Genomic DNA, 16,338 nt, shown 5'->3' with positions numbered 1-16,338 from the left:
ATATGTTCGCTATTGCATTTGCCCTGTGCCTGTGCTTACGAAATTGTGTTGCTTATGACAGCAGCCCCATAGATACTAGAATTGATGCCTGTTTGTCACAAAGCGGGATTGCCATCGTGTATCAAGGCAATTGTGATGCTTTGTCTTCTTGTGTTTCGTCAGTCAGTCACCCATGAGGTTATAGGTGTTTACGCTATCACCTCGATGAGCGAGTTTTCAGCCGTTAATAAAAAATGAATAGAATCGATACTGCGAACCACTGCATTATAATGTCCCATATTAAAAAAGCGGATTCTCTGTGCATTCCTGCGTGCTAATTTCAAAATCAAAGCAGCAAATTTATTTCCAAGTATTCGTTGAAATTTTTAGGAGTTCTTCAAGCGAAAAGCTGTTGCAACCAGCTTTAATGTTTCTTAATGCCTTTAGTGGCAGCACACCAGCCAGCGCACATGCATGAAAGAAGGATAGCGCAAGTCGATACAATTGTTTGAGTGTATTAAAAAAAAGCCTGTGTTTAAGAGCTCCCATCTCACACAGTTGGGGTTAGTAGAACGCAATGGACAGCGCAATTTCACGTCACAACCAAAACACGCGTAAGTACATTAAATGTGTGAAGAAATGAGAACAACAAACCAGTAAACCGGTATGACAACTTGGCCGCGCCGACGAACAGGACAGAGGCATAACTCAAACGCAAACGAAAGGAATAACTCTTGGGCAGTAAATCATTGACAACTTTCGAAATACATACAATTGTTTTTTCGTACAGACATCAATGGAGTTTATGTATATATGCCCGTATTATTTCATATATTACCTTGAAAATAATCGGCATCTCAAAAATGATCTTGCAGTGAATCAATGCGTCTGCAATCTGAAGTTTAATACTACGTCACTCGGAATTTGAAGGTTCCACTATTGACGGCCACGTGTGCTCAGCTTATGTTGAGAGAGAGGGCTTCTTTGTTCTTCAAGTTTAAACACGTGTCCACCAGGCACCACTTCTTGGATTACTGATGAGTATGACTGTAAAGCCGCTACGTTTTTTGACTGCACGCTTCGACTTTAGTTTCTTTTTCCTATTCCTTCTTTGCTTATAAAGGGATTGGCTGACGTTATTTGACTACGTTAATACGTCTTTTGAAAGTCTTTGCTTGTATTCTGTGACTCTCGCAAGTGAAGATGGTCATAATACCGGCTCCATATTTAGCTGTGAGGGGTGACATATGTTTTCCCACGCCATTTCCCCGTAGAATAGAATGCAGATGAATTCTTCCTTCACCCGTCGAGACCCCTCATCATTATCGCGTTGTGAGAACTGATGCAAAGATACCTGATCATGCAAACGGGGAGAGAATATAATAGAAAAAGATATATCTATGAATTGACGACGCCGCTTCTCTCATCGTCTGAGCTATCTATTCAAATTCCCATGTTCCCCAATTGCACGCTTAAAGGAAAAAAAGAGAAAGAGAGGAGTTTATTGTGACTGAGAGCTAAGAGCCACTATCCCTGACGCCGTCTCATTTCACTCCGAGTCTTAGCAAACGAGCGTAATAACACCCAAAGAAATCAACAGTTCTTCCTCAAGCTCCAAATCATTAAACTTTTTTTTTTAGGTCTTGGACTGCGCTCGACGAAAATAGAACAATAGTTGCTAGGGGGCGCGCGTTCTTCCTGGAAAGCTTCACAACTATTCGCTCCGAAGGGACGAGAAACGCGAACTAAGAAACACGGCAGAATTTCTGAAGCACTACCGGAGCGTAACTTGTCTACTTGAACACCTCGGCTCGTATACCTAAAAGATTGAAGCTGAGCTTAATGTCACGACAGAGAAAGACATAATTTCGACGCGGCCTAAACGATGTATACACCTGTCCACGTTGGTAAATATTATGCGTAAAACGCGGATATATCCATCGTCGCTTCCAAATAATCCGCCTGCGTTGAAATTCCAAGTCGGTGGTTTCTGAAAAGACGATCTGCACAGTAGTGTGAGCGTTCGTGTCTAAATTTCTGTATTGCTTCATTGTACATTAAATCAGCGTGCTACCGAATCACCGTGGCAACGTAAGCTGGCTTTCATCACAGTTATGCCATATGCTCCTTAATGTGGTCGTGCGCGTTCTTCTCGTAAGATATTGATCATGAATCCCCAATTATATGTTTATAAGAGCAGGAAACTTGAGCGTTTTGTGTTTATCATCACGTTTTTTATCATCAATAAAGCGAGACGAAGCGCAAGGGTTCTTTTTTCATGAAGGAAGAACGTTGAAGGCCGTTTGAAAGATCTCTGCATATACGTGCGCCGAAAGAGTGCATTCATGGCTGTGAGGAAACTAAGGTGATTTGTTCAATAGACAAAAACAGATGAAAAGTGAAAAGGTTAAACTTGGTACAAGTAACCGGTTTGATACGCGTGCTTAGTTTATTTGTTCGCTAATGTCACTGATGTTTCGTTGGTGCGTAAGCCAGCCATCTTATATGGTTCCTATATAGCGCACAAATAGTCTTTTCTTACGAGATGAATATAATATACTATCATTATATTAAGTAGTAGTAGTAGTAGTATAGTAGTAGTAGAAGGAAGAGGAAAAGGAGGAGGAGTAGTATCATTTTGATGGAGCATCTTCACGTGCATATTCTTAGAACATTGCTCGCACTCGTAAATATTAGATTTTTTGTATTTTAACACTATCGCGAACACGCTCGAATGCCTTCGGTCGAAAACCATTAGGTTTAAAGGCGAAGGACGGACGTCTGGCCTGTTATCCTCGCGTGGTGTTTTTCCTCACTCCTGTATTCAACGTCGAATCGTTCCGGCTCCCTGAAAGCCTCCCCGATTCGCCTCTCTCGTGATGCCTTATATTGAAAAGCGAACGCCACAGCGAGCGCGCGGCACACGCCAGTGAATGGGAAAACCGCAGTGCGGGCACCGTTCTCGGTAATACGGAAATCTCTTAGTCGGCTCCTTTGTCAGAGCTTACGCCACGCATACACGCTACGGAATCACGTCGAGTTGAAAAAATAACGCTCAATTAAAATGGGAGGAAACCACAACTTTATGCGGACCACAATACTGACGTGAATTGTTCTGGCACCATTCACATGTTCGTTAAGTTGGTGCAGCTGCTATAGGGCGGTGTTGCAATTACGACAAACAGTATCACAAAATCAGCAGACGCCGTGTCTAATATAAACGCCTCATTTTCCTACACTCTGTAAGCCTTGCTGCTCTCTATTCAGAATTCACATCTGTGCTCCACAAAAGCTCAAGAGTGGACGAATCTACTTAGCTCGTCTAAGCTATTTCATTTAGAAATAAATAGCCCCGTGATTTTTCAGGGTTGTCAGGTTCACCTGTGACTGATTGTGTTTGAATAGGTCAGGCGACAAAGGTGACTGTACATGTGAGGTGTCTTGGAAAGCATGATGAACGTGTCACCTCGCTGAAGCAAGCAGCACTGGTAGGCAATCTGACAGACAATTTCATACTCAAATGATCAGCATTTACTCTTTCTTTCTTTCCTTCTTTCTTTCTTCCTTTATTTATTTCCTTTTTTCTTTCTCTTTTTTATCTTCATTTCTTTTTGTTTTCTAGAACATACATCTACCACCTACTACGGCTATTATGCTTGCGTATCCGGAAGGGGCTGTCTAAAAGTGAAGCCCACGGGCAGCAGCGCAAGCTATTGCTATAACGTTCGTTCGTTACATGATGCTTTTAAGCAGTACACGAAAGTTACACAACCACGATTATTACAAATTTGAACATGCTTCTTAAGTGAAGCAAAAACAAGAAAACCTTTTGTCTCTTACAACCAGAATTCGCTGAAGTGGACCAGTTCAAGGCTTCTTACTAATCTGTAACTGAACGTCCCCAATTGCTCTTAGCTCCAAAACTTCTCCGGGTCTCTATTACGGTGACATTGACCATTTTTTACTATGTTTTCTCAACCGAAATTTGTCTAAGTGGCGTTCGTCTCCTACTGGCCCTCTCATTCCCACAAAAAGAAGGTTCCCACGGCAGGCGCGGGCCCTTAGCTCCTGCGCACGGAGGCAGCGATGGCGCCCAGCAATCTTCGCTTTAACGTGTGATCTTGACCGTAATGTCCGTAGTGACAAGTGGCCTCAATTAGCGAGCGCTCGAGATAACGGGATGGTCTACCGCTTTAAGAGACCATAAGGCCCCATCGAGTTTTTTCGAGCCATGCCGCTTATCTTCGCCAACGTCGTCACAGTGAAACCTAATGGCGCGCACTGGCCATGCGTCTACATGCGGTCGCTGATCAAAACGCCCTCGCCTCCCCCCGATGGGGGAGCCGTGATAAATGGTGCCACTGAGCCACGCTTACCGTAAGAAAGAAAAGAAAGAAATAACAGTAAGACACAGCCTCAGTTCATGAGAAAACACACACAGATAGAAGACGCGCAATGGTCTATACCCCCTTTTCTTCTGCTGCTGCTGCTGCTTGAATTTCGCCTCTTGAATGGTGCAGACGTGCGTTGCGCGCGCCACGTCCTGATAGCTTTAAGCTGAGGACAGCGCTGGCCACGGGTGAAGACTGCAAGGGGCTCGCCGAGAAAAAAAAAAACGCCAGGCCTGCGCAGAAGGCGCAGCATAGTCACAGCGAAAGCTAAAAGAGCGACCTTTCAGAGCCTTTTCTGAGCACTCATTGGGTAACTGCTGCAAGCAAACTTGGTGGGTACCCACTATGGCATTATTAATAATAACTTCTGGGTAATAGGACAGCATTTTCTATGTTATCTTTCGTCATTCTTTTGAGAAGCGTGGTATCCTCTAAACACATTTAATAAATGCAGTGCCAATCGTTGCAATAAATGCAGTGCCAGTGGCTGACGATGATGAGGAATTATGCCTGAAGTTTGTATGCGCCACAGGTAATGGGTGATCAAGAACAAGCTTTTGTAATGGGTTGGAGCATTGGACGACCCACTTGTTAACGCTATTCGCCTGCTGTGAAGTCTGGTTGTTTTGCTGTTCTACAACGCTTTATTACTCATATTAACACGATTCCTATCTCGACATCAAGGCAGCCTACGGCAAGTTTGCGAACCAGTCACAAGCACCGGCGTGGCTATGTGGTAGAATACTGGGATGAGTTCGAGCCCCACTGGGTCTTTGGTACTAGTTTTTTTTTTCTTATTTTGTGCGACAGTGGTTACGGATACTGGCAGGGCAGCGGTGGCGGCGGACAACTATGGCGCCGTCCGTGACCCATGGCAAGTTTTGATCTCATAACACCTTTCGCTGTAAAAAACAGGGGGGGGGAGGGGAGTGAGTGGCTCTGGCCTAGTGATCACCAGTATACGTGTACACAAAGATGCTCCCTCAATAACATACATACATACATACATACATACATACATACATACATACATACATACATACATACATACATACATACATACATACATACATACATACATGCATACATACATACATACATACATACAAACATACATACATACATACATACATACATACATACATACATACATACATACATACATACATACATACATACATACATACATACATACATACATACATACATACATACATACATACATACATACATACATACATACATACATACGTGGGGAGATGTAAGCCCTACCGCGGGCCACACGATTGTGCGACGTATATCGGTGACAGTTGTGAACGTACAAGCTGGAAAGCGTGCGTGCTTGCTCGCGTGCGTGCTTGCTCGTGTGCGTGACTATGGAAACTATTGTTATTCCAAATGCACGTCCATGCCATCGACATCTCACAGCACTGCGACCACTGTTTACAATAGAGTCTACGTTATCTGGCGAAAAGAAAACACAACAACTATACCCTAACTCCTGGCTCTCGAGACATTCCTCGATGCAGTGCACGCGTCATATATAGGACGGGCCATTCTTGCAAAAGCTTGCATACCAAATTTTTCTCGTTCTTAACTAGGTGAATATCTTGTTCATCCCGCCGTCAAACTATAGTTCGACGGCGGGACTATAGTCTAGGACTGTAGTCCTGGAAAGCGGACACGCAGTGGCGTTAAATCGATAGTTTATTTGTGTAGTTAGCCTTTGCCTTGACCAACGATGCGACCCGTTTCCCACGCCGCGGGTAAGACTACTCTCACAATAGCTGCCCAGAAATTCGAAAGACGCTCCTAGTGGGCCATGACTGCTAACTTTGTACTTCTATGTCGAAAGAATGAATCTAGCTCTCACATTGGTGGTCACTTCCTGCCTATTTTGTGTCATTTACTTGTGTCTGCCACTGTTTACAGAGTAATAATTTAGTACTGCCTTCACGAAACGATTATGGAAAAGTTAAGTGAGCATTAGCTATAGCTTACTCAAAGGGCGCGTCAATGCTCTTCTTATATGCCTAGGTAAAATATTGAAGCGAGAGACAGTATAACCTTCGTCTGAATTAACACATTCACCAGCGAAGCAAGGATCGTATAAGCTTGTGCGTCCAACAGTGGCTGGTCCCCCTAGACCAGGAGTCACCTATATAGCTTCCCTTATCGCTCGATAGACGAGCTGTACCTTGTCCGCTGAGTCGGAGGTGCACATTGCTTTGAGAGTCGTATCTGAACAATCAGCAGCAGCATAATTAGCATTGATTTCGATAGAACTTCGGAGTTACCCAATTATTTGATTCGGAAGAAAACACAGCTTATTTGCCAGTTATGCTATCTCGTGGTACCTAGCCTATAAAAGAAGTCGACGTTGTTTCAAACAATCATGAAAGTAGGCTCCGCCACATGTTCACCTATAATTTTTGATGTAGTATCGGTCCCTAATAATGTTAGTCTTAGTAGTCTCACCAAGAAAAAAGGGGGAAAATTATACATCATTTCCCCCTACGGGCAACCATGGTGGAATTCGAAAGCGTTGCGGAAGGTGCGCATCGAATTTCTGTTTTTTTTTTTTTTTTTAGTGACTTATGAGACGGTGGTTGTCGAGGCGTTTACATTACCCTCTTGATAAAACTGACGTTTACGTTTGGCTTCCCGGGCCTTTCTCTGCTCTGTGGTGGTGGCGCTGCCACTGCAACTAGCGCCGACGTGGATGTTCCTCATGACGTTTCGCACATCGTTGCACAGAGAAATAGTGGCAGCTTCGCGTCTCTCATAATCATATTGTGGTTTTGGGACGCGAAACCCCACATATCAATCAAGAATGACAGCTTCTCAGCTTCTATATTCGCTTGCCGGCGTTGCCATTTACGTTCAGCTTCACGAGCATTCATAGCGCCGTTGCGAAGGAGAGTGCAACGCTTGCCCGCGTTGCCATTTACGTTCAGTTTCGCGAGCGTCCACAGCGCTGTTGCGAAGGAGAGTGACATGGGTGCGCGAGCGCGTCGCATTACATACGCGAGCACACAGCTATGACTGAGAGAGCAAAACGGGCAAGGAAAAACTAAGCGGAGGCAGCGTCACGTCAGATCCTTCCACCTACTCGTGGAAGAAGAGTTGGTGAATGCGCAGTGTTGGTTCGGTGCCGCAGAACAGACAGTGCTCGAGCATAAGACGCTTTCGCATGTTATGCTCGGGCACTGTCTATTGTGTATATAGTATATAAACTGGTGAAGCAGTCATTCACGATGATTCTTCTCAGTTTGATAATAGTTTAATATTAGTGATAATGATAATAGTTTGAGGCTTCAATGAAGCAATAGGATGTATAATAATCGGATGGTGCAGATGACGATGTATCTCCATTATAGTCGGGGTATTTGGTGTCCCTTACTGTTTAATATTGTTACAGTGTAGATGAAAGAAAGAAGAAAGATTGGTATTGGTGAGAAGCACAATGTATTTCTCGACAGGCTGTAACAGTTTTCATTCAGCAACGAACGGGTCCCATTGTCGCTCGTGTCACCGCCGTCAGCATCCCACTGCTTGCGCTGAGCACAGCGGCATCTGGGGGTGGGTGCTAAAATAAACTTAATGGGCTGGTGACCTGCGGTCAAGGATGGTGGATCGCGTCTAGTCAGGATCGCCAGAAGGAGGTTCCATAGGTGAGGCAGCCGACCCAAAGGCGTATATTTTAGGTCGTGGCTGCCACATTCAGATGGGAAAGGATAGCAAAAACCACTGTAGTTTGAGGGTGGGTCAAAGGTCACAACTCATTCAGTTATAATATAATACGGTTAAGCTGCAGTCTATAGAGCTGTATTTGTATGTACATTGAAGTTTTGGATTGTTCTGTGAATCACCGTTCCCGTTATCTTTGCTGTAGGATAAATATTTGCTTGCAACAATGTCGCAGAAATTGTTTTAAATGCGATGACTGAGAATGACACACTCAATTTTTCTTACCAATTTGTCTTTACATTAGGAACCCTTATGGCATTTGCTGGTGTATATATATTTTCGCTTATAATGTAAACAAGAAGACTACTTCGCACTCATAATAAATCATAGACTCCATATTCAGCTTTCTCGATTTTTTCCAGGTAACGAATGGACAAGATCTAGAAAAATAACGTAAAAACTTTGGCTGCTCACTGACGTCATCCTCATAGACGCCATGGTTTCGATTCTTAATTTAAATAGAAAGTTTCACCTTTGTTTTTCTCTCAGGTATAAAACGTTTGTAATAAAAAATGGGAATCTCGCTTAGAAACAATTTACTACACCAGTGTAAGTTTATTCGGTGTTTTACATATTGCCCTTTTTTACATAAATAACACACCGATATATCAGAGCTTGATTAGTGGGGCGACTTTGAAAAGAAATAGCCCAGTGTGTAAACGCTCTACAGATGTGAAATAGGAGCACGTAATTCAGTACTTGTTTAACGATAAAAGCGATAACCAATGCACTTACGCAGGAAAGTAAAAGGGTATGAAAGTAAGCGTCATACTGCGTTTTGCCGAGCAGTGAAACAATCTCTCTGAACTACTATAATCTAAATCTGCTTCCGGAGCAATCCGAATTAGGCTCACTTGGCATTCAGCCCTCCTTTGTAGGCTATATACGTAGACCTGCGGTTGTGCCTGTTTATCAGTTAAATGAGGCTGCCGATATCTTCTAGAGCATGCAGCATCCTGATCAGCGTGTCGCAAGCGGATTGTTTTCTCCTGGAATTCGTGGTGGAGGATTGAGTCGTCGTTACAGAGCTCTGTCATACAATCTAAGAGCCGGTTCTGTGTCGGTGCGCCAACAATTATACTGTCGAGGACAGGTTGATATGTTCGTCGTGTGGCTCCTGTGAGACACGTCATTTTAGAGTGTCCTACATTCGTTGTACTGAAAAAGGACTATGGACTGAATGTACTTAGGTGCACAACTATTGACAATTGCTTGTTTCCAGGAGGATGTGCTTCTAGGCGGGACAAGGCTCACAGAGCCCTTTTAACTTTCTTAAAGAAAACGAACTTGGTTTCGCATTTGTAGACATTTTTTATGTGACAATTTTTTTGTTTGTGCTTTTTGTCCTTTTCTAGCTTTCCTCTTCTCTCTCCTTCTTTCTTCTCTTATTTCCTTCATGCCTACCTTTCGTTGTCAGCCTGTTCCCTCCCTACTTCCCCTGTCTCCATGTTTTCTAGGTACTCAAACCATATAATAATAATAATAATAATAATAATAATAATAATAATAATAATAATAATAATAATAATAATAATGCCGATCAAAGCAATCTAAGCCACTCACTTATCAGTGTTAGTGTTGCATCAGACTGTCACCATTACACGGCGGCTCATTAAAGCACTCGAGCTATAAGACCCGCTCAGACGCGGCCGACTTGTTTCTTGATTCGCAACCAAGTTACTTTGCTCTGGTGTTTCTTGGACCCGTAGCACTGCCCGTTTGAACCCAAATGCGTGCTTAGCGACGGCTGAGCACCGACGAATAGTCCAACTAACTGGCTCTTCATCAGGTCCTTATTTTGTGCGCCGTGAATAACACAAAGTGATACATTAGTTTCACTCACCCGTGCCTATTGATACATTTTCTTGTTCGCGAAGGGCGCAGGAGAGCAAATATTGCTGAAACTTTTATTGCAATTTTTCAGTCACCTATTTTGAAGGGACAGCTCACATCAACTTCTTAATGTGCTTGTGAATACATCGGAGATTCATCTTTGGCTATAATGTGATATCAAACCTCATATTCCCTTGACTAGAGAAAAAATTATCTGCCAATGAATGCAAATCTTGAGAAATACCCTGGATCTATTGCTTACAAAACTACAATAAGATCAATAAAAACTAAATTACAATCTTACCATGAAAATTATAGGGGATATTTTTTATGCTGAAACTCCAGAACAAAAGTAGTGCACTGCAATAAAAGTAGTAGTAAATGTGCTACAAAAAAAGAATGCATCTAGCGGAAATTCTCCACCGTGCATCATTACCTCAAAAAACGTCCTTGGATGATTATTACTACACAGTAAACAATTACGGGGGCCCGCTGTATGAGAAAATAGGAGCACAAGCCATATCCCACCTTACGTACATTAAACAATCATCTCAGCTGTTCCTGTATGTACGGCTCCACAAACGCGTTCAACAAGGCCACCCTCCCACGTGCCATTATTCTCTGGAATACTTTGCCTGATCATGCCACGCCGTGGTGGTCCAGTGGATAAGGTACTCGGCTGCTGACCCGCAGGTCGCGGGATCGAATCCCGGCTGCGGCGGCTGCATTTCCGATGGAGGCGGAAATGCTGTAGGCCCGTGTGCTCAGATTTGGGTGCACGTTAAAGAACTTCAGGTGGTCAAAATTTCCGGAGCCCTCCACTACGGCGTCTCTCATAATCATATGGTTGTTTTGGGACGTTAAACCCCGCATAACAAACATCAGACATTGCTACCAAGACAAACCATGAAACATTCCGTCATATGTTATCGAGCCACTTCACAAACTTCACCAAGTAGATGCCTTTTCGTAGCTCAAAGATGAATATTGGGAACTTTTCCCCCTATACACACGATCATCAAAGCAAATTTTTGCTGTGATAAGCTGGTTCTGACTGGCAGTTATCTCGCATATATCGCCTACTTTATTTTATTTGAGCAGGAAATTCCCCCCGCTGTATTGCCGCTATTGAATGTATCGTTTCTTTTTTTTTCATCGTTGTCTCGTATGGTATTTAGGTTTTCATTTCTTAAAACATAAATTTGTTTTAAGATTGTCGCAGCTGTGATTTGTAACCGCTCCGTTTTTATGCTCCATAAACGCACCCTTTCGCTTATTGTTCGCCTGCGTGCGTCGTCTTTACATGTATATATGTATATATTAAACTGTAGTGTTTTCTGTTTACTATATTGCAATTGTATCTTTTCTTATGTATTTTTGCTCACTCAATATGTATATGTATGTTTTGTGTATCACCCCCTTTACTCAATGCCCCCCCCCCCCTAGGGCCTGTAAGGTACCTTGAAATAAACTTTGATTTTTACTTAACAGCGTCATCACAGAATTACCACTTCTCTGATTGTTCTTACGTTGATGTTTTTTTTATAAAATGTTTAATTTCCTTCGCTGTTCTGGAACCTATCGCGCAAACGTGTTTTCTGATTTAGCTGTAATACCTTATATTGCCACAAAAAATAATAAAAGATTATTGAAAACTACGAAGAAGCGGCACACGGTGGAAAGGAAAGAGATTTTTATGGCCTCAAGAAAATGCGGATACCGCACAAGCGTCGTTTATGGTGTTTTGAGCATTTTCCCGATATTTTCTTTTTCTTGAAATGAAGTACCGTATTCATATGTGCAGTTCGAGTAAAAAGACAAATGCGCTCTTTGTTCCGGAAAATAATAACGATGGACAAATGAGTTAAAAAGAGCTCATCAGCCACAGATCTATCTCAAACGCAGTTATTCAGCTTCTTCGTATTGAGCCTTCTGTCATGTGTTCCACTTCAAAGAGTGAGCCAATAAAGATGTGAAATTCAAGCACAACGCGTTCAACCATTCTAGAAGTTTACCGGGCATTTCCATTAATTACCGAATTCATCAACTTTGACGCAATTCAAGCTGCTGAAAACAGTTCTTCTAAAAAATTTCTGCATGATCACCATACTTTTTTTTTCAGTGCCTTAACTTTTCTGCGAGTTGCATGCTTTGAAAACTATTAAGGCATGACCACTTGAAAGGCTGACATACGTATAGTTATTTTTGTGCAAAATTTCGCAGCTGTTTTAGCTAAATCCATTTATTTTGGCTATCGTTTTTTTTTTCTTATTTTAACGGAGACAGGCCAAATCAAGAGGCAACAATTAGCTACACAGTCCCTCTTAGGAATGTGATTGGTTGCTTTCTTCTTATCCTGATCATTCGTTTGTTGTGATTGTTGTGATATTTAAACGAGCATTTCAAGTACTTTTCTTTTCCTTCAAGGAATCATCTTGAATTTAATCGAGCATTTCCCTCGCACTATATTTAGAACGCTGCAGTTGAAAAAAAACATCTTGAGAAACACAATTATTCCTATTAGGTTAAATTAAAAGTGACATATTCAATCGTGCATGTACAATCCTCGTGTGAGCAGTACAATATCCACTTTTTCCGTCGGTTTCAACATAGAAAAAGCAACAGCACGTGTTGCCACCCAAAAAACTTCCGATAACTTCAATCTTCTCTCTCTATCACCAAACCAGAAATCTTGTTTTTGTTTAAGTTCTGCTAGACTGAGAAAAACTCTTTTCCCGCTTTTAGCTAAAAGAAAGGCGTTTAAAGTGAAAGACTGGCTTTCGTAGTGTTCTGCTTAACTTAAAAGTATTCTTATTTTAAATATTCTTCAAGGGACAGGAGTGAAACTGTTCAAATATGAACTGTTTTTTCGCTGAATATTTTGTTCCCCGAAAACGCTAATAGGCTGTGCCAGCGCACAAAACAAAAAGTCGTTCAGGATCTCTGTTTGTAAACAACGAAATGGTCTATACTCATCCGCGAAAGATTTCAATGTGTATTCGTAGTATTGCCGAATTAATGATGAAACTATCTCAACTGAAGCTTCGCGCACGCATAACGTTTAAACTATATATATATATATATATATATATATATATATATATATATATATATATATATATATATATATATATATATATATATATATATATATATATATATATATATATATATATATATATATATATATATATATATAAATATATATATATCTTCAATATTTGTCCCTCTCTCCATATCATTTCATTTTCTCTGTTTTGTGCACCAGCGTTGCCGCGTTTCTTTAGGCCATCACGTATGGGCAGCGCTCACTTAATTAACACGCGTTCTTTGCCTGGCATTTCTTTCACGCAGTCAAAAACACCAAACGCGTATGTCTGGCTTTCGCCGCTCATTTGACTAATCACAAACGTTTGCAGTGACTTCGTAAATTATTCCAACACGGGCAAAAAACCTATGAACATGCGGAACTCGCGTTATGTGGATACCACGTAAGTATTCCACATTGCATATCAGTCTATAAGAAATATTTTGTCAGGCAAGCTGCCTGAATAGTTTTATTGCACTCGCCAAATTTCAGAAATTCGCCTGCATCGCCATTCTGCCCCACTTTCGCTCTAGAGGTGTCATATTAAATATGCTAATAATGCAAGAAGACTGCTTTTTATTTCTCCTTCACTGCCATATCATTGCTCGGAGTATATCGAAGCTTAAGAAAGTCATCGTCGTAAGCATAGTTCGCGGTGTATCCGTATGAGCAATGACCTATTATGCTGTTTTCACAACAACTGCGAAAAAGCACTAACATTATTCGGCCTTGCGAAATGGAGTCTTTCGATGATTCTTTCGACAACGCGTGTTAATCGAGCAATGATTCAGTAGTATTTACTTGGTTAGCAACAGAGTTGTCCAAGCAACATTTGTAATGAACGTTCCACGTTAACTGACGTGGAGCCTGCGAGTCATTTACATAATGTACAATCTACTTAGCAACCTACCAATACGATTCATGTTGTAGCGTGTAGTTAGTATTCTTTTCAGTAAGGGGATGATTGGGGCTACTTGGTATCGTCTACTTCTGTTCGTCTCTGCGTCTTCTTTGTCGGTATTGTTTTTAAAACATCTCATAATCAAGACTTAGCTATCCTTTTTTTTTTTGTTTCAGCTGTCATTTGTGCATCGTAGCTCGTGTTTGTGCTACATTTAGCCTCAGTGTAAACGTTTGTTGGCCTTTTTGTGTGTGTTTAGATTAATACATTCCCCTTAAGTTCCCTTCAAAGCGCATCGTGGCCGTGGAGACCTATGGCATAAAACTTCTCTGTCAATCCCTGCTGACATGAACAGGTGAATCGAGATTTCAGAAGTATCAGATGATCTTGTAATTAAACAATTTGCTGGAAATTTTGTCACCAGTGAAATTGATACCGAGCACAAGAGCGCTCCAAAGCATGGGGAAGTGAGTCCGCGTAAAAAATGAGACGTACGCATCGGGACAATTTCGCGTGTTTAGTGAACGATGGCTGTGCGGGACGCCCCGCTAGAAATTTAGAAACTCATCTCTTGTCCATTTTACCATCGGTAGATAACACACAGAGAGAATGTTCATTTTTTAAGCACAGCTTTCTTCGCGAAGCTCCCTATGTTTTACTGACCACCCTTGCTGCTGCTCTTTTGCCGAATTGTGACGTGACCCCTCCCTGACTGACCGAGGAGTTGACCGTCTGAATCCTCAGTCTGCAGAAAGCCAGGTTGGCTTCTTCAACCAATATAAGGCGTTCACAGATGCATTAGAGTCTTCGCCAACATGGTACAAAAATGAAGCCTGACATGAATACAAAGTTCAGCAAACGAAACGTCGCGAATGGCTTCGATTCACTCTGAATCGAAGTATGACCAACATGGCTGGTTAGATGTGCTGCCTTATTTTTATTTCTCAGTTATCAAGCAAAAATATTTTTCATCAGCTAAAGAATCCGTACTTTTCAATAAAGATGTGCGCGGAAGTCTTTTTCTGAAAAAAAAAAGAAGAGCACGATCATAGTTGCAAATTCAGTTTGAAACTGTGACCGTGAAGGCAAGACGCGAAAGCGCCGCTCTGGTAGCGCGTGCAAGATGTGGTTGTACGTTCACACCGCCTCGCAATCGTATTCTTACCTTCGTAGCGACGGCCGGCACCTCCCAGATTGAAGAAAAGTAGAAAACAAGTCCATCGTGCAAGAGTCACTGAAGCACGGAATGCCATTCCACTACAAACCGCAGTTCACACCTCTCCACTCTCTTGTTCACAGTCACTTTCTGTTCACGCTATCGAAACCTGTCACAGACAAAGAGGGCTGCATGACACTTATGGAACGTGCTGTAACACCCAGCCCCGTAGACATAACTCGCGTGGCGTTATATCATTACGTCTTTGAACCTTCAAGCGCAAACCAAACGCAACCTACAAAAATGTACGCGGAACTCTTGAGTTCAGGAGAATAGTTATTCTAGTGAGCAGCCCTCTCCGAACGCGCTTTATCTTACGCAGACGTCACAACGCAGAAGGTTCCTTTTGTTTGGCAGTTCAGTCTGAGTGGTGCGCGAGCGCGTTCTAACAAAAGCGCGAAAGCAGACTCGAGCGAACCGGCGCACTTTTCAAACTTCCCACGCAATCAGGACCCGGGAGCTGCATCACCGGGACAGAATCAGCTCCGCTCAGCTGCTCCCGAGAGGAGACGGCTTGTTTCTGAAAGAGCAGCGCGCCGAGTTGGGCTTCGCTGCCCGGCGCGCTTAAGCGCGCTGCTAGTGGCGCGCTGCGGCCGTCCATGGAAACTGCTTTCCCATTCAAAGCGAACCCCAGCCGGCGACCCTTTTTCACGGACCTTCGGCGCCGTTAACCTGCATCGTTTCTACCTTGCTGTGACGCTCAGCTGCGCGCTCGCGTCTCATGTGCTGTCGCGACGTTCGACCTAGCTCGCACCACTTGTCTTTCTTTTGACGAGAGAAGACGACTCAGATGTAAACGCGTTGACAATAGCACTATTCTTTTTTTATTAGTTGCTATTTGTTTTTGTTTTTCGTGTTTATTTTTCTCTTTTTTCTTCTTTTTTTCTGTTCTCCGGTTTACTTCTCTCGTGCGACACGCACAATCTCAAAACGTTTTAATTTATTTTTTGTAATGAGTGAACTTCATCAGCTATCTTCGCTTTAAAGCAGCTGACTACATAGGCTGCACGAAGGATACAATCACCACGATAAACTTTATACGGATGGTTCGACAAATGTTAGGGGATCCGTAGGAGCTGTGATCTTCCAACCAAAAGCCGGAACCATCTAATTTCGAACGTCTCACAAAATAACACCAACAACCACAAAGCCCGCAGCACTCCGCTCTGCACTGCGCAGG

At 42.5% G+C, this 16,338-nt stretch overlaps 1 protein-coding gene across 1 annotated transcript in view; it reads right to left on the bottom strand.

The window, feature by feature from the left end:
* LOC142775671 (synaptogenesis protein syg-2-like) overlaps positions 1-15,661 on the bottom strand; it is a 459,706-nt gene extending 444,045 nt beyond the window's left edge. Inside the window, exon 1 of the mRNA XM_075877312.1 lies at positions 15,108-15,661. Coding sequence (XP_075733427.1) covers positions 15,108-15,195 — 88 coding nt within the window. The 5' untranslated portion in view covers positions 15,196-15,661. The remainder of the gene's footprint in view (positions 1-15,107) is intronic.
* Between the last annotated feature and the right edge of the window lie 677 nt (positions 15,662-16,338).

The sequence above is a fragment of the Rhipicephalus microplus genome, chromosome X (assembly GCF_043290135.1).
Source record: "Rhipicephalus microplus isolate Deutch F79 chromosome X, USDA_Rmic, whole genome shotgun sequence".
Taxonomy (NCBI): Eukaryota; Metazoa; Arthropoda; class Arachnida; order Ixodida; family Ixodidae; genus Rhipicephalus; species Rhipicephalus microplus.
This window is presented reverse-complemented; position numbering and strand designations above follow the sequence as displayed.